This window comes from Suncus etruscus, chromosome 5 (genome assembly GCF_024139225.1).
Source record: "Suncus etruscus isolate mSunEtr1 chromosome 5, mSunEtr1.pri.cur, whole genome shotgun sequence".
Lineage (NCBI taxonomy): Eukaryota > Metazoa > Chordata > Mammalia > Eulipotyphla > Soricidae > Suncus > Suncus etruscus.
Window position 1 is genome coordinate 109,353,854 of NC_064852.1, and position 24,324 is coordinate 109,378,177.

Consider the following 24,324-nt stretch of genomic DNA (forward strand, 5'->3'; position numbering starts at 1 on the left):
ATTTCTGAGCGTGAAGCCAGGAATAACCCCTGAGCACTGCCGGGTGTGACCCAAAAACCACAAAAAAAAAAAAAAAAAAAAAAAAGAACTAGGAAGGAAGGATAAGGAAGACGAAATTGGGGAAGATAAAGTTAGGAAGGAAGATAAAGTTAGGAAAAAGGGAACTATATACAAAATATGCAAAACAGACACTGAACAAGACATACAAATACAGACTTCACAAAAAATATGGCCACAACACTCACTCATACCAAAAAATATTTGTTGGAAAGGATACAAAATAGAGCAAAAGAAAAGAAAATTCAGCTGAATTAACTAAAAGCGCCTTAAAATGTAATAGCCGGCAACTGTTTAGATAAATCATTTCAAATTAAAAAAAAATTTTTTTATGGCAGAGCAGAGCAGATCCGAAAGAGAATTTCATGCGCAATACAAACATGGGAAACTCTACTATAGGTGTATAACAGTATATATACAAAGTTATTGTATAACAGTGACTCTATGATAATCAATCAAGGCAAGAAGCACTGTGAAGAAAGTCCACCTAAAAATTACCATTATGTCAGTGTCCTAAAACCTAAATTGAGGGAAATAAAGCAATGATGTTAAAATAAAAAGAGTGAAAGTTGTTAAATGAGTATACCTAGAAAGAAAAACAACATTAATATGATGAGAAATATCTCTTTCAGGTGAACCTTGACTAAATTGAATCATAAAATTTCATGATTAACTGAGACCTAGAGCAATAATGAAATTAAGACATAAATCCATCATACAAGGAAACACATTGGGGTTCCATGATTTTCAATCCATATTTATTATCAATAATAATGTGGAAAGAATCCTAGAGCATTAATAGCAACCGATAAGGAAGTGAAATGATTATCTGGTGTTCATTGTAGATCTTTAAGAAGTATAAAACAGGATGTACGCTGCTGTGGATTTCACCAATTATTAGGGACTTTTTTGATCTTCTTGTCATCAAAATTGATCCAGTGTTGTTTTGCAGCAATTTTACAGTATGAAGTACAGTGTCCACAGTGAACTTTACCATAATGGTTTGACACTGATAATAAGTTGTATTTCTTAATCTTGCTTTTTTTTTTTTTTTGGGCCACACCCGTTTGATGCTCAGGGGTTACTCCTGGCTAAGTGCTCAGAAATTGCCCCTGGCTTGGGGGGACCATATGGGACGCCGGGGGATCGAACCGCGGTCCGTTCCTTGGCTAGCACTTACAAGGCAGACACCTTATCTCTAGCGCCACCTTCCCGGCCCCCTTAATCTTGCTTTTATTCTCTGAAGTGAATTCTACTAAATTGAGATCTTCTAAAGGAAAATCTACATAAGTATGCAATTTTTTTATTTGTTTGTTATCAAAAGCAAAACGTTTCAAGTGTATTATAAGTACTGGTGGCAGTTTCCATAAGTATGTTTTCTTTAAAAAATCCCTTCTAGTTTTGCAGCTGTTGCACAGAACTTTGTTGTCATCCCTTAACTCTTCTTCTTTAAAAAATTCAGAGAGGCATTCCTGTAATGTACATTTATCTTTAGATGTAACAGCCAGAGACAAATGAACAAATGTCTCATAAACCTCAGACTTTTGGTGGCATGTGAGACACTGTAGTATAGATTTGAATTGTCCTTGAAAGAGATCATAAATAATAGATTTGTGAGCCTTTTGGTGTTCTGGACTAAATTGTTCATAATTTTCATTTTCCATAAGATGTGTAGTTTTGTCTGTCATTAGATTTACAGTAAGCAAGTCCTGATGTAGTCCCTCTATTAGGAACATCAGTAGTTCGTGTGGATCCTGCTGATTGTGTCAGCAAACTGGTCATTAAGTAAACCAATTGTTACTTTGAAGCTTTCAGGGTTAATATATCTATGAAATCCATTACCCATGGTTTTGATGAGCCGACCAAATTCTTCGGCTAATTTACCTTCATGCCCCATCGGATTTTTCTTGTTAATATCCTTTTTATAATGATCTTGATGAAAATACTGAGTCAAGTCTGAAATATTATACAAGCATTGCAATATTGAGTTCATGTAGCAAACGTTTCCTATATTTTGGAGCCCAGTTAAGACAGGTTCCTGTCTTTCCTTTTTCATCTCGGAGTGTAAGGGTTTATCACTACCATCAGTCTCACTCAATGTATGGGTGTGACAGCTAAATCCTTGTTCCCTGCCCCAGAGATCTCAGCAATATTACTGCTGTTAGTGTCTGGAGTATCCTGTTTTTGCTCTGAAGGGGAGTTTATAGTCTGAACCTGATCATTTGTGCTAGGCCGATTTCTAACAAGGCGTAATGGAACCCAAAATTTCTTGGGAGGGTTGTCATCTGTAGAAACATAGGCATAACCCCTTCCTCTTAGGAGAAGATATCCAGCTATCCATTTTCCATCCTCCTTGATCCAAATAGGTTTATGGGTTTTTTTTTTGTCTCTGAATATCTTCTTTAAAATGTCTTTCTGCTGCATTGTAACTTTCCCCTTGGGGTAAGTTTAAGTAATTTAGTGTAATAAGAGTCAAAGACAGCAAATCCGTTGGTGGTAAACCTCTTTTTCTATTTTTTTGCAATTGAGTTTTTAAGGTTCTGTGAGTCCTTTCTACAATGGCCTGTCCCCTACAATTGTAAGGAATTCCTTTGAGATGTCTTATCTGCCATTCTTTACAAAAAAAAATTCAAAAGTTTTGCTAACATAGGCTGGCCCATTATCAGTTTTTATAGAATATGGAATACCCATCACAGAAAAACATTGTAAAAGAAAACTACAAGCAGTCTTAGATTTTTTTAGAAGACATGGGAATTGCCCAAATAAAACGAGAATAAGTGTCCACCACAACATGAAGATAAGGTTTTCTTGGAAATAAATCTGTTTGAGTTATATCCATTTGCCAAAGTTCATTAGACTGTAAGCCTCTTGGGTTTGCTCCTGCTATGTGAGTCTTTTTTGTTAATGGTGCACATATGTTGAGTTTTCTACAATTTCTCTAGCTTGCCTCCATGGAATTTGGTAATTCACATGTAAACGGCGAGCATTTGTGTGTAGGGCTGAATGTTCCTCTACAGGTGATTTAAATATAGGCATTGCTAGCAAGTCAGCAGTTTTAGTTCCTTGAGCCATCGGTCCTGGAAGACCTGAGTGTGCTCTAATATGCATGATGAAGATGGGCTCAGTTCGTTTTTGAAGAAGCTGCTGTAATCATTTAAGTAAGTTCTGTATGATCGGGTTATTAGCATTAAGGGAAGCAGTGGCTATCACATGACATAAATTTACCACATACAAAGAATCAGAAACTATATTCATGGCTTCAGATACATTTACTAATAGGTAAATTAATGTTGCTAATTCAACTTTCTGTGCAGATTTATATTTGGTATCTATGGTCATATTAATGTTGTCTCCGGTTATTCCTCCTTTTCCATTTTGGGATCCATTGATGTAAAAAAACCTTGGCATTGGGAATAGGGGAATCCCGAACAATTGAAGAAATAACAAACTGAGTTTTCTTTAAAAAGTCCCAAGTTTTTCCTGCTGGATAATGGGAGGATATTTCTCTTGTGAAATCTGAGAGGGCCCTTTGTAGAGATTCATTAAGAGGCAATATTGACTCAATTTCCTTTTTTGGTATTGGCAAAACTATTATATCTGGGTCAAAACCTAGTAAAGATATAGATCTGAGTCTTGCCTTGATAATAATCTCTGAAATCAGTTGCAAGTAGAGGACAACTGAGTGAGGCTGTTTGTTATGTAAATACACCTATTCCAAAGGTCCTGACTGTTGCATCAAGGCCCCTGTGGGGGTTTCTATAGTAGAAAAGATTAACAGAAATACCTTTTCTCCTAGGATGAATCTTAAGAGAAATGATTTTTGTACTCTGCTCCAGAAGATGTCCAATTCATTTTTGGCAGCTGTTGTTAAGGTTCTCGGGCTATCTAAAGCAGAGTCACCCTCCAACGTTTTAAACAGATTAGATAACTCTGCTTTCGGGATTCCTAGTGCAGGGTGGAGCCAATTTACATCACCTAAAAGTCTCTGAAAATCATTAAGCGTTCTGAGGTTGTTTTTTTTTTTTTTTTTTTTGGTCTTTGGGTCACACCCAGCGGTGCTCAGGGGTTACTCCTGGCTGTCTGCTCAGAAATAGCTCCTGGCAAGCATGGGGGACCATATGGGACACCGGGATTCGAACCAACTACCTTAGGTTCTGGATCGACTGCTTGCAAGGCAAACACTGCTGTGCTACCTCTCCGGGCCCGAGGTTTTCTTTTTTGATAGAATTTTTTTGTGGACGTATAGACGTCTGGTCCAAAATAAAACCCAAATATTGATACGATGGCATTATCTGTATTTTTTCTAAAGCTATTTTCAGTCCTGATGTTTGTAAACAGTCAATAACATAAGAGTATAAGTCGTGTAAATCTGTTTCATTGTTCATTGTGAGCAAGATATCATCTGTATAATGAAATATCATGGCTTGAGGAAATTTTTCACAAGCAGGGTCAAAACCTTATCTACAAAACACTGACATGGTTGGGGAATTCAGCATGCCTTGGGGGAGAACAGTCCATTGGAAACATCTGCAGGGATGGGTATTATTGAGAGAAGGAATTGAGAATGCAAAACGTTTTTTATCATCTGGGTGGATAGGAATATGGTAGAAGCAGTCTTTCAGATCAATTATAATTAGTGGCCATTCCTTTGGAATAACTACAGGTGATGGTGAACCAGTCTGCAATTTGCCCATAGGTATCATGGATAAATTTACAGCTCTAAGATCCATCAAAAGTCTCCATTTACCAGATTTCTTTTTTGTAGTGAATATAGGTGAATTCCATTGAGAAAAAGATGGTTCAATATGTCCTAAACTTAGCTGTTCCTCCACTAATTCTGTCAGCACCTTTAATTTATCAGTTTTAAGGGGCCACTGACCTGTCAAAATTGGTTCGAAAGATTTCCATTTTATTTTCATTGGTGCTGGTGTTTTTATGGTAGTGGCCCCTACTAAAATTTTTGGGTTTTTAAATCAAAAGAAGGTTTGGGCTCTTCTGGAGCTAATGGGATGTGGAATTCTGCTTTCCACTGTTTGTTAGGTCACGGCCCCACAGGGATGGTGAAAATGGGCCCACGTGAGGTCTGATTATTGCTTTTTGATTTTCTGGGCCGTAAAATATCATAGTCCTCATACTCACCAAACAGGAGCTCAGGCCTCCTATTCCTTCTAGCGAATACGGGATTTCCTGAAGAGGCCAATTTTCTGGCCATTCTTTATCAGAAATTACGGTAACCTGAGCACCCATATCTATCATTTTGTCAAAGGGTTGCCCTTCCAAGTGAAGTTTGATCAATGGGTGTTCATCTTTACATTTAGTAACCAGAGCCATGATTGGGTTTTGAGCAGCACCTGGATCTGTGCTTCCAAAACCTCCAATTCTAGTCTTATCTGAAGTCCCAAATTTGACATAAGGTACTATTACTATCTGGGCAATCGCTTCTCCTTTTTTAAAGGTCCATGTTACTGGTACAGTAATAACTACAATGATTTCTCCCATAGAATCTGAGTCAATGATACCAGTGATTACTGATATACCCTTTAAGTTGAGGGAACTTCTGCCAAAAATCAAACCCATAGTATCTGGGGGTGGTGGGCCCACAATTCCAGTTTCTAACATGTAAGGGCATGCTCCTGGGTAAATTGTAATGTCCTCTGGGCATAATATGTCTAACCCGGCACTCCCTGGTGTGGAGTGAATTAATTTCCTTATCGTGATGAATTTTCTTGGGCTGGGCTTGGAAGGATTATTGTCTGTGAGCTTTGCCCCTGATTTGGAAGGGCCTGGAGGGAGACCCTGTGGGAATTTCCCTGCATTTTGTATGTGTGTTCTTGAGAAGCTGAATTTATAAGGAAATGGCCATTTCTTTTGATATGCCCCTGTTTTCCACAATGGTAGCATGTGATTTGCCTCCTGGGGACTGTGTTGAAACCTCTACTTAGGTTATTATCAATGAGGTTTCTGGATCTGCAATCTTTTGCCCAGTGGTGACCCCTTTTGCATTTTGGGCAAAGAGCTGGTTTACGGAAAGTGTCCTGTCCCCAAGGGGAGTAAGGCATTGTTCCCTTGGTAACTGGGAAGGTTTGTACTGAGTCTAAGTGGGGTGGGGGTTGGGGTTCCCCATAGACATTCCAACAGGCATAAAGGTAATCATTCACATCTGCCTTTTCATTTAATGTATTCAATATTAATCTACAGGCCGAATTTGCATTATGATAAGCCAAAGATTTTCTAGGAAGTTTCTCATCTCCTCATCTTCGACTTGTAACTTCAGAGAATCTTTAATCTTACCTACAAACTCTGCATATGACTCATAAGGGCCTTGGGTAATTTTTAAAAAGTTTCCTCTACCAATGCTGTTAGAATCAATTTTTTCCCATGATGACAATGCAGTATCCCTAATTAAATTTAAGATTTCTTTAGGTAAAGCTGCTTGTGTCTGAATATTTGCAAATTGATTTTCTGCCATCAATAATTCATACGATAGAGTAACACCTGCAACTTGCTTTTTCGTACCATCCGGGCTATATAATTTGGCTTTTACACCTTCTGAATAGTACATTTCCCATTCAGTTCGCTGTTTAGATGACAAGCATATTTCAGTGATTCTTTTAAAATCATACAAAGTCCAAAATGAGTTATGACTCCAAAGTCTTAGTAACTCCACACTGTATGGTGATTTTGGCCCATACTCTTTACATGCTTTTTTAAACATATCTAATTCTTCCATCTGATAGGGTACATAGTTAGAAACATTTACCCCGTGTAAAGGGGATAAGGCCGGATTAGCAAAATTACTCTGAATAGAGAGCTCTGAGACCGAGCGTGTGGTTCATCATCTGAATCTGCATTGTTGTGCGATTCATTTTGTGAATAGAGCGAGGCCTCCCTTCTGAAGTTAGCACTGGAGGTTGATCATTGTCTGAGTCACTACTGTCATGCGATTCGCTAGAATCAGGCTTAACTTTCCAAGTTGTTTTTCTTCCAGCAAAAATTTCTATATTGGGCCCAGAGAGATAGCACAGCGGCGTTTGCCTTGCAAGCAGCCGATCCAGGAACAAAGGTGGTTGGTTCAAATCCTGGTGTCCCATATGGTCCCCTGTGCCTGCCAGGAGCTATTTCTGAGCAGACAGCCAGGAGTAAGCCCTGAGCAACGCCGGGTGTGGCCCAAAAACCAAAAACCAAAAAAAAATTTTTTTTCTATATTGTTGATGGTGGGGCTGGATTCGTCAGCCCGCACCTTGGTCTGAGTTTTCATCAGATAGATTTCCTTATTATCCATACTGGTTTTAGCCTCACCATTTCTACACTTTCTATTTCCTAAATACCAGCCAATAACTATGCTCACAGTAATAATGTGAGCCAACACAGAAATTCCACCAACTATGATGGCTGGAGACAATGCAATTTTCATTTGAAATATAGACCACAACCATCCAACTGCAGTGATTGTCCTTAGATCAAAACCAATTAGTTTTAAACAAAATGGAATAATCCACTTGTATACTCGAGAACCAATGTGTAAGAAAAAAGGTGGCAGAATCCACATGACTAACCACAGAAACCATTTAATGGTCAGCAGAGGAAATTTCCAATGATGTATTTCACTTACAGTTATTAACGCCTGTTCGATCGTCATTATGTAGCAAGTCAGTCCCTGAAGAGGTTGACTGATGGAGGGATGGAGGATGAGGTCTTTCCCCTTCAGCTCGATGCACGCGTCTGCCACCCTGTCTAGCCGACAGTTCTGAAGTGAAACGGCGGGTGAAACGGCGGGTAAACAGCTCGAAGACTGTCAGGCTTGTGGAAATATTAGCTTTATTCGGTGGACAAGACTGAAGTCCAAAGCCTCAGCATCACTTCCTGCCAAAAGCCTCTCGCCTTCCACAGACCCTTGTTTTTATCCCCCAGAATCAGGTACCACCCAATGGTGGGATCAGATACCACCCAATGGTGGAAGCAGAATCAGGTACTACCCTAGGGTGGGGGCAGAATGCCAGGTCACACCCTAGGGTAGGGCACAATCACCGATCAGGGTAGGGTCAGTAACATAATAATTCCCTAAAATATTTACATACACAACAGCTGCCAATCCAGAAAATGACTCACCTGCTGTGTCTGCTGGCATTTGGGCCAATGGATTCAAAGAACCACCGCATCTGCACCTGGCGATGCTTGCTGGGCTTGCTCAGGGACACATACACACACACACACACCATGCTCAGGGACACACACACACACACACACACACCCTGTAGCAGTTTCTTCTGGGGAGAGTCTGTGGAGAGGGAGGTGGGCATGGCCCAGAGCAACCTGCTAAGATGAGAACATCATCAAACCAAGGCAAATAGAAAGAACCTGAGCCAGAGAGACGTTCAATAAACTGAGCACAGCTTTGTACACAGGAGGCCGTAGAGTGAACCCTGGCACCGTGGTCCCCCAGCAATGCCCGCAAGATCACTGAGCACTAAGCTGGGAGCAGCCGTGAGCACTTCTGGGGTAGAGTGTGGCCAAAAATATAACCAAAAGATCCAAAGAGATAGTAATCGCAGGTGGAAATATTTCTAGCCAGCTAAGAAAGAGAAAAACCCCGGTGCAGAAGCTGAGTCTTGTTTTGCTTTTCCCATTTGTTGTTGGTTTTTTTTGTTTTGTTTTGTTTTTGGGTCACACCTGGTGGTGCTCAGGGGTTACTCCTGGCTGTCTGCTCAGAAATAGCTCCTGGCAGGCACAGGGGACCATATGGGACACCGGGATTCAAACCAACCACCTTTGGTCCTAGATTGGCTGCTTGCAAGGCAAACGCCGCTGTGCTATCTCTCCAGGCCGCTTTTCCCATTTGTTAGAGGACTGGACCTTTATCAGCACTTTGACCATAGAATTCTACTGAAGGATTCTACGAAAGAACTATCCCTCCACCCACATCTGTCACCTTGGGTGGGTGGTTCCATTCTCTGGCAACACTATATCTGTCTCCTGGGCACTGATCCAAGGATCTCAATCAATACACCTATCAGTGATCTCATTGAGAACACATCAGCTGAGTTCTCGACCCATACTCTGTTTTGGGACCACACTCAACTGTGCTCAGAGCTTACTCCTGACTCAGTGCTCAGACCTCACTCCGATGCAGCACCAGCAACGGAACCTGACTCTGACTTGGCCACATGCAAGGCCAGTGCCCTCTGCTCCTGTCATTGCTCTCTTCAGTGTTGCTGATCTAGGTGCTCACTGCTAGATGCTCTAATACTGGTCTATCAGGGCCATTGGGGTGCATTTTGTGCCCTTCCCAGGATTTTCTGAAGCTGAGACAGGGCATCGACAGAGTCATGCACTGGGGCACACGGCTGGCCCTGTTTCGACCTCCAGTACCACACATGACATTTTGAGCCCTCCCAGGTGTCCCTAAGCACAGAGCCAGGAGTAAGTCCTGGCTTAAGGCCTCAAAAATCCAGAACCGGGCCCGGAGAGATAGCACAGGCGTTTGCCTTGCAAGCAGCCGATCCAGGACCAAAGGTGGTTGGTTCAAATCCCGGTGTCCCATGTGGTCCCCCGTGCCTGCCAGGAGCTATTTCTGAGTAGACAGCCAGGAGTAACCCCTGAGCACCGCCGCTGGGTGTGACTCAAAAAAAAAAAAATCCGGAACCACATACCAATTGAAAGTGAGTTTTCTACCACAGAGCTCCATCCCTCACCCTTGCTTTGGACTCAGAGTGACAGAAAACAGGCCACAGGCTTCCAGTGAGGACAATCGCTGTGGCCTCCATATCTGCTTTAATAAGAGGCATTTCCTTTCTCTGCACAGGGCGGTTGGCTGCTGGCCCTCACTTAGAGATTTCAGAACAAAGGATCCAGGTAGGAGGGAACAGCAGGAAAAAAAAAAAAGACCTTGTATGGTGGGAGGGAAAGTCACTTCTAATGGAAGAAAAGGGCACTGAAGCCTGGAGTGCAGACTGTGCAGAGGGACTGTGCAGCGGGCACCTAGCAGCTCCCAGGGAAACTGAGAGCAGAGCCTGGAGGTGACCTTGGGAAGGTGGATAAAACTTATCCGCCAGGATAAGTCTCCAGGAGGCCCTGGAGCAGGAGCCTCAGGACATGGGCCTCCAGGCTGAAGACACTGCAGCCAGCTTGCCAGCCTGGCCCGGCGTCCAGTTGGTACGGCTGCTCCCCTTGACTGGGCGGGTGGGAGAGAAACTCAGCGTCTCCAGCTCCGGCCTAAGGAAGGACCCGGGGGAGTCTGGGCGGGGACCGGAGGCGGCTGGTGGATGGGGAAAGTGGTTGGTGGGTCTTAGAGCAGGTCTGGAGCGGGGTCTCGCGAAGGGCGGAGCCAATAGGTGGGAGAGGTGGGCGGGCTGGGTGGGCGGCGGGCGGTGCTTGACCTGAAGGTTGCGCTAAGCGGTTTCTGCAGCGTCCAATGTGGCTAGGCCCTGGGTTCCGCACACACTGGCTTGACCTGTGCACCCCAACCTCTGACCATGCAATCTTTTCTTACCGTTTTTGCAGTTTCTTCTTTCTTTTTTTGGGGTAGGGGGTTTGGGCCATACCCGGCGGCACTCAGGGTTCCTGGCTCTGCGCTTAGAAATTGCTCCTGGGAGGCTGGGGAACCATATGGGATGCTGGAATCCAACCCAGGTTGGCTGTGTGCAAGGCAAACGCCCTACCGCTGTGCAATTACTCTGGCCCTCCCTCCCTCCCTCCCTCTCTCCCTTTCTCCCTTCCTTCCTTCCTTCCTTCCTTCCTTCCTTCCTTCCTTCCTTCCTTCCTTCCTTGTTTCCTTGTTTCCTTCCTTCCTTCCTTGTTTCCTTGTTTCCTTCCTTCCTTCCTTCCTTCCTTCCTTCCTTCCTTCCTTCCTTCCTCCCTCCCACCCTCCTTCCCTCCCTCCCTCCTTCCTTCCTTACTTCTTTCCTGTTTTGTTCACACCCGGTGCTCAAGGGCTTACTCCGGGTCTGTCCTCCCAGGTCTCTCCTGCATGGGCTCAGTAGGTACAAGGAACATGCCTTAACCCTGTGCCATCTCTCCAACCCGCCCTGTACTCTTTCTTTTTCTTTTAAAATTGCTTACATTGAATAAACAGAGAGTTGTTCCTGACTGAGTTTCAGTCATACATACAATGTTGTTCCAACACCCATGCCCCCACAGCTAGGTTTTTGGGCACACCCTCAATGCTTCTGGTTCTGTGCTCAAAAATCACTCCTGGCAGTGCTTGGAGGACCTCATAGGGTGTTGAGGATGAAAACTGAGTCGGGGGGCCGGAGAGATGTCATGCATGCAGGACAGAGGTTCGAATCCCGGCATCCCATATGATTTCCCGAGCCTGCCAGGAGTAACCCCTGAGCGCTGCTGGGTGTGACCCCCCCCCAAAAAAAAAGAACTGAATCAGATCAGCTTCATGCAAGACAAGCACCCTATCTGCTGTACTGTCACTCTGGTCCACCAGCACCTGGTTTTCTTTCTTTACATCTGTTCCTATCTGCGTTGTCTGTTCTTCCGTCATTATCTTGGTCAGTCCCCAAGGTGGGAGCCTGTCATGAAGCAGGGGCACTGATGGGTTCATCACAAAACCTCAGCCTATTGATTCATTTGCCTGACCCATGGAACCCTGGGAAGTTGTTTGGGCCACATCTAGTAGTGCTCGGGCATCACTCCTGACAGTGCTGGGTAGAACCTAGGTCAGCCACATGCAAAGCAAGCCCTCTAATCCCTGAACTCTGGTGCCTTTATCTTCTTTCAGGGTGATCCAAGCCCACTCCTGGTGGGGCTCAGGACATATTCCTGACTCTGCACTCAGGGCTTGCTCTTGGCGGTGCTCAGAAGACCATATGTGGTGCTGAGGATTGAAACTGGGTCAGCTGTGTGGAAGGCAAGCTCTTTACCTTCTGTACTGTCTTTGCAGTGCCTGATTTTTTTTTCTTATTGATTTTTGGGCCAATCCTGGTGATGCTCAGGGCTTAATCCTGGCTCTGTGCTCAGTGAACACTCTTGGCAAGCTCAGGGGACCATATGGAGTGCCAGGGATTGAAGCTGAGTTGGCTGTGTACAAGGAAAGCACCCTACCTGCGGTATGATCTCTTTGGCCTACCCCTGTATTTAATTGTAAAATACTTAGCATGGTATGTACCATCTTCACAGTGTAATTACTCAAATTAGACACATCCATGGTTTGCCCCCATTTCCAGATCTGTTCCCTTGCAGAGGAAAGATGTCTGCCATGACACACTACTTCCCCATCCGATTCTGTGTCCTTAGATTAGGAGAGAGCCCTCGTTTCTTCCTGTAGGCAGGTATTTGTCCTTTGGTGATTGGCTTGCCTCATTATCTTGGTGTTCTCTCCCTCTCTCTCTCCTTTCTCATCTCTCTGCAGCTTCATCTTTCAGAATTTCCTCCTGTTTCAGGCTGAGTACTAGTCTACTGCAGGAATATATAGGAAGACAAGGACACTCGGGTTACTGAACAGGCTGGGCAGGTAGTTCATAGGTTAATGCCCTGCAAGGAAAAAGGACGAAAGGGGAGGGAAGGGCCCGCCTGGGGTAGGGGGAAGGAGCAGCCTAGGCCAGGACCCAGGGATCTGACCCCAGCAGGAAGGAGGGGAGGAGGTGCAGGTATCGAGACGGGCTGGGAAGACGGAGTCTAAACCACCCCCCACGCCCGCCCCGCGACCTCCCGGGAGTTGTAGTCCTCGTCGGCTCAGGAAGCGGAACTCAAAGTCTAGCGAGCTCACAACGCGCACGCGAGAGCCCCGCCCTGCCCCGTGGCCTGCTGGGAGTTGTAGTCCAGCGAGGACAAACTCCCGGACAAATGCCAAGCTGTAAGACTCGGTATCCCAGAGACAACCGCGGCGGGCCACGACGCCGAGTCCCGCCCTCAACGTCGTGCCCCCGAGCTTGCTCAGGCCGCCGCCGCCGCCGCCGCCGCTGCTGCTGCTCGGGCTAGAGGCCCGAGCGTCCCCGGAGGGCGGAGGCTGCGGGTGGGAGCCTGCGCGGGCGCTAAAGAGCGGGCCGGGGGAGACCGGGATGGAGCCCCGCGGAGGTGGGCGAGCTGCAATGCTGGGTCTCCCCGGCGGCTGTAGTGGGGGGGCTTCGCTGTCTACGGGGGGGGGGGGACTATCGGCGGGGCCTACAGGGCGTGACCCAATGACAGGGCGGGATCTGTGAGGTGGGCGGGGCCCGCGGGGGTCTTGGAGCCCGTGTAAGGTCCTTGTGCCCCCAAGCCGGGGTCCTTCACCCTCCACGCCCTCCAGCGCTCTGCTCTGCTCTGCTCTGCTCTGCTCTCCAGTGGACTGAAGAAGCATCGTGGATGTCCTGAGCGGCAGCTATGGCTCACCTCAGGGGATTTGCCACGCAGGTGAGAGGAGCACCCCGGGGTGGCCCCGAGGGTGGGATGGGGAGCCCAGGGAGGCAGAGATGGTTGCTCATCTGGAAAGCACGCCCTGGGCTCGCAGGGAGGCGATGGAGACTGCAAAGAAGCCCCCCCCCCTCTTTCAGCACCCCTGGGGTGAGCAGAGGCTAGAGACTGAGGGTCTGTCTTGCAGGAGCTGCTGTCCAGAGGGGCAGAGCATTGCGGGCTGAGTACTGGCCTGAAAGTTGAACTCTGGTCTGAGTGCTGAGCGTCTGGGTGGTTCCAGAGCAGGAAGCGTGGAAGTGGTGAATGGGTGGAGCATGGGATGGGAGCACTGGAAAGGGAGCATCAGGATGGGAGCACTTTGGAGAGTGCATCACCCAGCTGTGTCTGCAGATAGGGCTTGATGTTCCTCTCTGGATCTCTGCACTGACAGCTCACTCAGCTGACATTCATGTCTGGGGGATGTGACTCATTCTGGGAGCATAGAGCTCAGAGTAGCTTCTCAACCCCAAATGAGACTATGTCGCCTCCACACTATTTACGCTGCTCTGCCCAGAGGAGCTTCCAACCTTTGGGGACAGACACAAAGCCTTGGTTGGTGGCAGGAACCAGACAGGACGCCCCTTCCCCTCATATCTTGTCAGTAGTCCGGACCCTCCTTTGTGAGGCCTCAACCAGAGGCAGCCTCACCACATCAGTGGTTCTATGGTGACTCAGGTGACTTACGGGTGTCCGTGTCCACCATGGGCAAAGCCAGTTGGGGTTAGCATCAGTTCAGGTGAGGATCAAGGTAGGTTTGGGTTGGCATTGGGTCAAGGTCAGTGGTTGGATCAGGTTCAGCTGACCACCTGCTGTGACCATATGCTCTGGTCTGTTGAGGTGAGAGGGAGAAGGGGCTGAAGAGCCTATTTGCAGGCAAACATTGTCCAGTCCCGAACAGGGATTTTAGGGATCCTGTGGGCATCAAGAAGCCTTTGCAAACTGTATGGTGCTCTATGGTGCCAAGCATTGGTGTGGTGCCACGGTGCAGTGCTATGTGCCATGTCCTATGTTCCGTGTACCATGGTGGCGTGGCTTCAGTCACATGCTTTCTAGCCCCCTGTTCCCAAAAGGCAGCAGAGCTGGGGAACAGCAGTGCACATGTGGGTCTGCACATGAGCTGGTGTTCGGGAAGCCTAGCATGTGCTTTGACCTGGTGGGGGACACAGGTCCTTGTACTGGGGCCTTACTGGCATGACTGCTCCCAGGCTCTGGCTCTTGGGCCATTTTTCTTTGCAGGAGGGCTCAAGTCCATTCCACGCATTCAGAACCCAGCACAGGCCTGAGTGTGTGGGTTAGTGTGTGTATGGGCTGAACTAGTAGGGTGAGCATATGGGGTGAATAGGGGTGACCCTGTGGGTGATTGTGGGTAACACTGTGGGTAAGTGTGGTGAGCATGGAACCTTGGCTGTGAGTTGAGAATGTTCAGCTGGGATCAGGGGCTCAGCTCCCTGCCAGCCCTCTCTGAGTTCTGCTGCTGCCCAGCTGGTGGGGGCCCAGGAGTGGCACTCGATCCTTGCAGAGTCTGGGGTGGCTCCCACAGCCCACCCAGTCTGTCACCGCCTGCTGGTCCTCAGCTGCCCCCCTGGGTGCCCAATTCCACCCTCCCAGTCCTGCTGCTATGCCAGGTGGTTCCTTCTGGGCAGCCCTGCCAGCCTGACTGAGGCTCAGGTCAGGGGCACTTTGGCCTGACGTAGAGGTTCAGGCTCTTGCTTCCAGGGCTTGAGTCCCCTCAGGCTGAGGTGAGAGTGGAGGTCAAGGGGCTTTAGGTAATAAGCTTCATCTGGGGTCCTTCCCCTGAAGCCTCTGTGCCCTGGCCTGGCCTCAGCACCCCTCCTGCCACCCCACTCCGCCCCCAGCACTCGCGTGTGGACCCCGAGGAGCTCTTCACCAAGCTGGAGCGCATTGGCAAGGGCTCCTTTGGGGAAGTGTTCAAAGGCATCGACAGCCGCACCAAGGAGGTGGTAGCCATCAAGATCATTGACCTGGAGGAGGCCGAGGATGAGATCGAGGACATTCAGCAGGAGATCACAGTGCTGAGCCAGTGCGACAGCCCCTACATCACCCGCTACTTCGGCTCCTACCTGAAGGTGCTCACCCGGCTGGGCTGGCTAGGTGTGGGGGGTCCTGAGTGTTATGGTGTGGGATGCTGTCATGCAGGGGGGCTGTCCACTCTCACCTGGAAGGTGAGACAAACTCACCCTTCACTGAGCCCTCCCCAGGGAGGCAGCAGGGGCCGCCGCAAGCCCACTGAGCCCACTGTTGTCTCCGTTCCAGAGCACAAAGCTGTGGATTATCATGGAGTACCTGGGTGGTGGCTCTGCACTAGACCTGGTAAGTGGGATGAGGGGTGGGCAGGAAGGAGGCTTCTGGGGTCCCTCCTCCCTGCTGTTCCAGCTCTGTGCTGTGCAGGCTGTATTGGGAGTTAGCAGGTGGGCTGAGCCCATCCGTCTCTCCTGGAGCCTTCGCAGGACCAAGGGTGTGGGTGGTCAGACAGGTGGGCTTGGTGGCTTCTGGGACGCGCTTGTTCCTACCAGTGTCCACCCACACTCACATCCACTTATCACTCAAACTTTTTGAGTTTTGGTGGCGCTTGCAGGGTCATTGCTGCAGATGGAGAGGGGTCTTCTGCATGCCTCCAAACGAGGGCTGCCCCCCGCGGTGGGTAGGCATGTGGGTGCAGCAGGTGCCCTGTCGCATGCCCACAGCTGAAACCAGGACCCCTGGAGGAAACCTACATCGCCACCATCCTTCGGGAAATCCTCAAGGGCCTGGACTACCTGCACTCGGAGCGCAAGATCCACCGTGACATCAAAGGTCCCCAGGGCTGGAGCTGCCACTTCCAGGGGCCCCACACCCTACAAACTTGAGGAGGGGACTGCGCTGCCTAGAAGGGCCCTTGAGGGGCCTAAGGGCCATGTCCGGGGTGGGCTATGTGAGCCTCTGGCCCTGCTGTGCTGATGGCCCTGCAGGCTGGTCTTGTGCTGAACCACCATAATCCCAGCCCACCTGTGGGGGTGGGGGCAGAGCTACCTGTAAATGCAGTGGCATCACCCTGGGGTGGGATTGAGCCGTTTGGCCCCATCAAATGGGAGGGGAACTTTGGGTGTAGGGCCTAATGCAGTGGCTCCATCCCTGCAGGAAGTGAGCTGTGGGCGGGGCCAAGCACTTTAACCACCCCTCCGGGGGCAAGGCTAGACAACTTGGCCCCCCTATGGGAGGGAAGTGTTGGTGGGGCAGAGCATACTGGCTTCACCCCTTTCAGAGGGGAACTATGGGCTGATCTAGTGCCTTGGCCACACATGTGGTAATATCACTGGCCAGGGGCATCTGAGGTGCTTCTTGGGCAGCTGCCCTCGGGTCCCTGGCACGATGGTGCCTGTGTCTTGTGCCATCAGCTGCCAATGTGCTGCTCTCGGAGCAGGGTGATGTGAAGCTGGCAGACTTCGGGGTGGCTGGTCAACTCACTGACACACAGATCAAGCGGAACACTTTCGTGGGAACCCCGTTCTGGATGGCCCCCGAGGTCATCAAGCAGTCTGCCTACGACTTCAAGGTAGGAGCAGCACGGGGCCTGGGTGGACACTTGACAGTCACAGGTGCCGCAGCAACAGCCTGTGCTTCTCCGTCAGGCCGACATCTGGTCGCTGGGCATCACGGCCATCGAGCTGGCCAAGGGCGAGCCACCCAACTCAGACCTGCACCCCATGCGTGTCCTGTTCCTCATCCCCAAGAACAGCCCACCCACGCTCGAAGGCCACCACAGCAAGCCCTTCAAGGAGTTTGTGGAGGCCTGCCTTAACAAGGACCCCCGATTCGTGAGTTATGGGTGGCTGGGCCGGCCCCAAAGCCTTGCTCGCGCCCACTGAGCCCCTATGCCCCTATGCCTACCCATAGCGGCCCACGGCTCGGGAGCTTCTGAAGCACAAGTTCATCACGCGCTACACAAAGAAGACGTCCTTCCTTACCGAGCTCATCGACCGCTATAAGCGTTGGAAGTCCGAGGGCCATGGCGGGGAGTCCAGCTCTGAGGACTCCGACATGTAGGCCCGGGCACTGGGATGCCCGGGCACTGGGATTCGGCGGCGAGACGGTTGGGACCCCCCTATGTCTGACACCTCCTTCCCGCAGTGATGGAGATGCTGAGGACGGGGAGCAGGGCCCCATCTGGACCTTCCCACCCACTATCCGGCCCAGCCCACACGGCAAACTGCACAAGGGGACAGCCCTGCTAGGAACCCAGAAGGTCTGTGTGGCCCATCAGAGCCAAGGGGAGGGTGGGGGCTGCCTCTTGCCCAGTCCTGTTCACTTTGTTCACTCTGCAGCCTGCAGAGCCGGTCAAGCGGCAGCCTCGGTCCCAGTGCCTGTCCACACTGGTGCGGCCTGTCTTTGGGGAGGTGAGATGGGCGAGGGGCTATTCAATGGGGCAGGGCGGGCTCTTCCCTCTTGGGTGTGTAGAAGCATCAGGATCCCAGCACCCATCCTGGCCTCTCAGTCATACTAGGCTCAGCACAGTGCTGCCTGGTCCCTAGGGTGCAGTGGCACCTGGGCTGCTTGAGGCCATGAAGTGTTGCTGACTAAGCAGAGCTGGATGTGCACCCCAAGTGACTTGCTGCCTCCTGGTCCCCACATGGCCTTTGGGGGTCCCTTGAGCCCCGACAGCTCGGCACAGATCCAGGGTGCTGCAGGAAGCAGATGGGGACTGCTGTCAGCTCTGAGCTTGTCTCAGGAGGGAGCATGCCCTTGCCCTTGATAGGGTGGTCTACACCCCTGCTGGGACCCTGATAACAGTTCTGTAAAGGACGGCCCCGTGAGGCTTGTGGGGCAAGGACGGAATCTCCCAGTGTGGGGGAAAGTCTTAGGGGTGTCAGCCAGGGAGTGCTGGATGGTTGGTTTCCTCAAAGGGTCGACTTGTGACATTGGTGACTGAGACGAGTGGGTTAGGCCCAGTCTACCAGATAGCTCAGGTAGCTACAGACTCTGCAGGAGGGTCAGGGACTCAGCCAGACTCTGGGAGAGCTAGTGTGCAGAGAGGCTCAGATTGGGATGTAGAGAAATTGTCACTTTGGTCTTTGTTTCATTTTGTTTTATTTTGGAGCCATGCCCAGCTATGCTCAGGGGTTACTCCAGCTCTGTGCTCAGGAATCCCCTCCTGGCAGGCTCAGGGGTCCCTATGAGATATGGGGATCCAACCCAAGTTGGCTGCATCCAAGGCAAACGTCCTCCCCCCTGTGCTATCATTCCAGTCCCTCACTTGGGCTTTTTGTGCATGGGGATGGGAGTCTTCCTCCTGGCTGAGGTCTGGGCTCCTGCTGTAGTCTCTCTAGGCCACTGAACCGAGCTGGGTCTGCAGAGTGGCCATGCCTGAGTGGCATCTGGCCTTTGTGGGGGTGGTGGAAGGATCTGGTGGGGTTAGGGGCTTCCGTCTGGACCCCCACCAGGACACTCGTGCAGTTCGGGTGGTGCTCAGTGCCGGCCCTGTGTCTGCAGCTAAAGGAGAAGCACCGGCAGAGTGGTGGTGGCGTAGGTGCCCTGGAGGAGCTGGAGAATGCCTTCAGCCTGGCTGAGGAGTCCTGCCCTGGTATCTCGGACAAGCTGATGGCACACCTGGTGGAGCGGGTGCAGAGGTGAGGCTGCCTGCTGGCACCCTGCTCTGCCCTGACCTGCTCGGCAGGGGGGCAGGCAGTGCTGTGACCGGCTCCCTCCTTCCCTTCCTCCCTCAGGTTCTCCCACAACAGAAACCACCTGACGTCCACCCGCTGAGCCTGAGCCACAGCCCTGGGGAGTGGCCTGAGTGCGTTGAGGCTGTGGCCTCACCATGTGGCCATGGCAGGTCACTGTGCTGAGGGCCCTGCCCCACCAGCCCCTGGGAGTGTCTCCGCAGCCATGGCCCTCAGGCCTGGGAGTGGTCAGCCCACAGGTCTGCCCCCCACCGCCCTCGCCAGGTCACCCTTGCCGGCTGGTTTCTGCCTCGTGGTGTTGGCTCAGGTGCCGTGTGTCTGCCGTGCTCGTGTTGGCCAGAATGTGGTTTTTTAAGAGAACTGAACTCCCTTCGTCCCTTGTAGCCTGTCTGTTAGTTTTCCTAGAACATGGGCAGCTCCTGCCACTCTGAATAAAGACCTGAATTGAAGACACACCCACTGGCTCCTGAGGACAGAGGACGGACGGGACAAGCAAACCTGGGCAGCATCTTTATTCTGGCCTGGACAGGCCACGTCTCAGAATAGAGGTCGTGAAGTCCCCCCACTCCCATAGGCCCCCTCAGTTTATCCCTGATGTCACTGTACAAACACCATCTGGCTCTGGAAGACTCGGGTGAGGGACCAGATGCAGTTGCTCTGCTCTTGTCCTCTCAGAGGGACCCAGCTACTGGGCAGAGCTGCAGGCTGTCTTGATCACCTCCATGCACCTGCCAGAGATGCCTCACTTGCATGGGCAGATTTATGCTGGGAGCCCCCCAACCCTCAGCCCTCAGCCCACTGCGCATCACCTCCTGAATGCAAACTTGTCCTCGGCACGGAAGAAGTAGATGTGGGCCTTGAACTGCAGCTTGAAGATGTGGCGCTTGTGGATGCCGTCAGCAGCCCTCGCCATGCTCACTTTGTAGCCCAGCAGTGGGAGGCTGGCCAGTGGGTGGTCATCCTGGGAGGGCACTTGTCGGTCAGTCACACACCCACACACAAACATACCTGCAGCCCCCAGCCCGGCTCCTACCTGGTGGTTTTTATAGAACAAGCATAGATTGGTGAAGACCAGCCAGAGTTTCTGCCAGCCGTCACTGTTCTTGAACTTCCTCAGCAGGTAGCCCGACAGCTGGTTCTGGCCCCTCAGTTCTCCCCATCCCCAGGCTGGCTCCCCAGGAACCATGAGGTGCCCCATTCTTCTGTCTTAGCTTGGGCACCTGTGGGTTCCCTCCCCAGGCCTGGCTGGGTCTCTGCCCCTGCGGAAGCTGGCCCTGCCCAGCTACCAACAGGACCTGGAACGACTGAAGGTTCCAGTGAGAAACTTGGAGCCAAGGGCCTGGGAGAGGGGGTCCAATCCCTGGGAACTAAAGTGCATCCGCTGAGGTCACATCAGCGCCACACACAGAAGTTAGCCTGTGTTCCCAGCCCAGCAGGGCTTCTGGACTGTAGGCAGAAGTACCCAGTAGGAGAGATGTGCCTCCAGGTAGAGTGCAGGTGGCCCTGGAGAGGCTCCTGGCACAAAGGAGCTAAGTTGGGTGGTTCTGGCAGGGGCTGTTGTCGGGGAGGGTGGGGAATCTACCTGAACAGCAGTTCTGCAGTCTGCCCGAGAGATGCTGGTGTTGCGGCTCCAGCACACGTGTGCCATGGAGTCAGCCAGGGTCTGGGCACCGTGTGCTCCAAATGTGTCCTGTTGGGCCTCCTGCTCCAGAAACACTTTGTCAGACCATCCTGGGGAGAACTTGGTTCTCAGTCCCGGGTGGCCCAGGTGTGGGCTATCTGCAGGGACTGTGACCAGGTGAGGCAGAACAGAAACTCAGGAGAGAAGTCCTTCCCGCCAGTGCCTGGAACATTCCAGTGACTGACCATGGTGGCCATTTCCTGCTCACCCTAGGGTGGGGGCCATGTAGTGCTGACTGGCATGCTCAGGTGTGCAGCACCTCCATCACTGGCCACTTGGATGGTGGCGTTCAGGTCTCGGGTTCATTTTTCCTTCTCCAGCTGAGTGCTGTGAGGATGAAAGCTCAGGTTGCCATGCAGGCAGGTGGGGCTGGAGCTGGTCCTGTTGACCCCACTGGCACCTGGGACCACTGTCCCTGACAACTGTGCACACCCCTCAGCCCATCTCCATAGAGTGGGCCTCCACGCAACTCCGATCCGGAGATGGGCACAGTACACATCCCCAGGATTAGGCTGCTGTTTATGCCACATGGTTTGGGCTGGAGCAGGCAGTGACCTGGGGTCCTTAGAACCAGGAGGCCCTAGACAGCACCCAGCTTGGGGCATCACCATCCCCTCCACGCAGACCATTCTATGCAGTGCCTGAGTTGGGCAATGCCTGGCCTGTCTCGACAGTGCTGAAAAGCATGTACTCGGCTGGATGTGACACCGACACCAAGACCCAGGAAGGCCTTTCGCACCTGGCTGCCACCACGATGGTCCTGTGTAGGTTGCAGATGGCAAAGCTGTGCAGGACAGGTTGGACACTCTCTCTCCACCTATTGGGAGAGAAATGTTGGGCCCATGAGGAATGGTGTGTGTGTGTGTGTGTGTGTGTGTGTGTGTGTGTGTGTGTGTGTGTGTGACAGTGCGAGAAATGTTGGGCCCACCTATTAGGAGAGAAATGTTGGGCCCATGAGGAATGGTTTGTGTGTGTGTGTGTGTGTGTGTGTGTGTGTGTGTGTGTGTGTGTGTGTGTGTGTGTGTGTGTGTGTGAGACAGTGCGAGACATGTTGGGCCCATGAGGAATGGTGTGTGTGTGTGTGTGTGTGTGACAGTGCTGCCTGCATCTGGGCTGGCTCTGCAGGGCAGGGTGTCCACAGGCCATAGTCACCTGCTGCCCCAGTGGCCCAGCACTGTTAGCTCTCACAGGGAAACCCACCGAGCGTGAATATCTCCTTACTTAGACATTGCATAAACCTGGTATCAAAAGTCAATGTTTGTTTGGGGCCCATACCTAGAAATGCTCAGGAATTAGTCCTGGTTCTGCACTCAAGAATCACTCTGGCAGGCTTGGGTGACCATATGGGATGCTGAGTCTCAAACCCAGGTCAGCTGCATGCAAGGCAAGTGCCTTTCCCACTGTGCTACTACTCCAGTCCAGTTTGGTTTTGGGGCCACTCCTGGTAGTGCTCAGGGCTTTCTCCTGTTTCTGCACCCAGGGATCACCCCTGGTGGTGCTCCGGAGACAGGATAGGCTAAGGGGATGGGATGGGATGGGAGGCAGGAGTAGGCCCTGTGGACTCAACTGCACGCCATGCAGTGGGACGAGGCTCCGGGTCTGGAACCTGCTCTCTCCTGGGCCTCTGCTCACATACTGCATGTCTGAGAACTAAACACGTTCAACGTCAGGTTTCAAGGCATGTTCATGGCCTCACCCAGCAATGGAGAATGGCCCCATCACACTGGAATCTTCTGGCTAAAGGGATTGTCCCATCACCCCACCGTTTCTGCAAGGGTATTGGTAACAGAGATTAGAGCTGTGCTGCGTCCAGTCTGCCTGCTCCCCTCTGCCAGCAGGAGGGACAGCAGGAAAGACATGTCCTTGTCCCAATGTCCTGCAGGGAGAGGGGAGCTGCTGGCACATAGGCCAGACTATGTATCTGCTCCTGGGCCCAGACTGTCTTTGCTCCTGGCTCTTCTCGTAGCGTTATTCTAGGCCAGGGAAGCAGCAGGATGGGATGGGGTGCAGACTACATGCTCGGTGCCAGGAATGGCATAGTCCCTGAAACAAACCCACAAAAGTAGGTCCCACCCCCCAATCTAGATCACAATTCACCTACAGAGACCACAACCTATCATCAATACTGCTTACCTACAGAGCCTACAGACACCTTACCAAGAAGAACAGCCTCTGCTGCAGACCCTTCCTGGTGAGCTCGTGCAGGCTGCCCTCACGGATGAGCTCCTGAGAGGCAAATATGGTGCCATTTAGTGGGCACAGGACCAGCAGGCAGTCAGGCTCCAAGCCACCAGCTGCCCCCCACTCCTGTGCCCAGGTCTTTGCCAGCCTCCCTCCATGTTTAAGCCCCTTCATGATGGTCCCTGCATCACTAGGGGAAACTGTCTTGTACAGCCAGATCCTCTCAGAATGTGGGGCAGGGAGGGAGAAGCCCACCTGGTGGCATCTGGCAAAGCCCAACTCTGGACACAAGGAAATTTCATGCACTTGAACTCACTCCCTGGACATGTGAAGCCACTTTTTTTTTTTTTTTTGCAAGTCACTCTCTTTATGGGCATTTTGGGGGGTAGGACATCCTGGGCAACAGTGCTCCCAGGGAGAGGGAAATGGGGGCACTAGCTGGAGGGGTGGAAGGTGCCTCGTGGGTTCCATTGCATGTCACGGATGCGGCGCACTGACTGCACCTGGGGATGAGGGGCCCCAAAGTCAGTGCTGTCCTTGTAGTCACCCTCTCCAACAGGAACTGCTGCCCTCGGTAGCCAGGGTACTGGTAACCGACCCACGTCCCACTGAACACCCGCACCAATGACACCTTTTCTTGGAAGCCGTGGGCGTGGAGACTGGGCACGTCGTCACCCAGCACCTCCATCTTCTTCCCTGTGACGTTGGGGTTCTCATAGAGAATGATCTTGTGCTCTTGGAAGCCACTTTCTTCCAGACTCCCAGCAAGACTGACACAGAAGCATGACAGCCACACCAAGATGCGAGACACATATGTTTTTGTGAACGCAGGAAACGTCCCTGTGCAGCCCTTAAATCAAATGATCTGTCTACAGGGCTGGGATCAAAGCTACAGTCATCTAGGGAAGAGGGAAGCAAGGGAGCAGACCTTGGAGGTGCCCAAGAGCTCACAGCGCCACATGCCTGATCCCTGAATGCCACATGATGTCAGCAAAGGGTGCTGAACATGAAGCTGCTTGCTGGGAACTTGGGGACGATGGAGGCGGAGTGACTTTGTATTAAGTTCTACAGAATTTAACAGCATGTAAACCTCCCCCCCCCCCCATGTATATGGCAACATCATCAACCAAGGGCTGGGAGAGTGAGAGGAAAGAAAGAAGCCCAGGGTTGGAGCCTTAGCACAGCTAAGGGTGTTTGTTTTGCATGTGGCTGGCCCTGGGTTCAATCCTCAGCACTCCATATGGTGTCTGCGCAGTGCTAGGAGTGATCCCTAAATGCAGTCAGGAATAAGCCCTGATCACAGCCGGGTATGGCCCCAAAACAAAGACAAAAACAGGGGCCAGAGAAATA

At 51.0% G+C, this 24,324-nt stretch overlaps 2 protein-coding genes across 2 annotated transcripts in view; one reads left to right on the forward strand and one right to left on the reverse strand.

The window, feature by feature from the left end:
* Nucleotides 1–12,949: 12,949 nt before the first annotated feature.
* Nucleotides 12,950–19,567, forward strand: STK25 (serine/threonine kinase 25). The gene is made up of 12 exons (XM_049773451.1): nt 12,950–13,080; nt 13,327–13,395; nt 15,291–15,521; nt 15,709–15,765; nt 16,140–16,248; nt 16,830–16,987; nt 17,064–17,249; nt 17,329–17,474; nt 17,563–17,677; nt 17,757–17,828; nt 18,922–19,058; nt 19,155–19,567. The coding sequence occupies exons 2-12, from the start codon at nt 13,366–13,368 to the stop codon at nt 19,192–19,194; spliced, it is 1,281 nt and encodes a 426-aa protein (XP_049629408.1). The 5' UTR covers nt 12,950–13,080; nt 13,327–13,365; the 3' UTR covers nt 19,195–19,567.
* Nucleotides 19,304–24,324, reverse strand: part of FARP2 (FERM, ARH/RhoGEF and pleckstrin domain protein 2) — a 57,234-nt gene continuing 52,213 nt past the window's right edge. The window contains 8 exon segments of the mRNA XM_049772888.1: nt 19,304–20,073; nt 20,146–20,250; nt 20,695–20,843; nt 21,053–21,120; nt 21,533–21,610; nt 22,015–22,031; nt 22,126–22,443; nt 22,951–23,019. Of these exon segments, the coding sequence (XP_049628845.1) occupies nt 19,918–20,073; nt 20,146–20,250; nt 20,695–20,843; nt 21,053–21,120; nt 21,533–21,610; nt 22,015–22,031; nt 22,126–22,443; nt 22,951–23,019 (960 nt within the window). The 3' untranslated portion in view covers nt 19,304–19,917.

Coding starts and splice junctions, on each gene's coding strand:
- STK25 (XM_049773451.1), top strand. CDS start 13,366: ATGGCTCACCTCAGGGGATTTGCCACGCAG. Junction 16,249..16,829: donor GATCCACCGTGACATCAAAG/GTCCCCAGGGCT, acceptor TTGTGCCATCAG/CTGCCAATGTGCTGCTCTCG. Junction 16,988..17,063: donor AGTCTGCCTACGACTTCAAG/GTAGGAGCAGCA, acceptor CTTCTCCGTCAG/GCCGACATCTGGTCGCTGGG.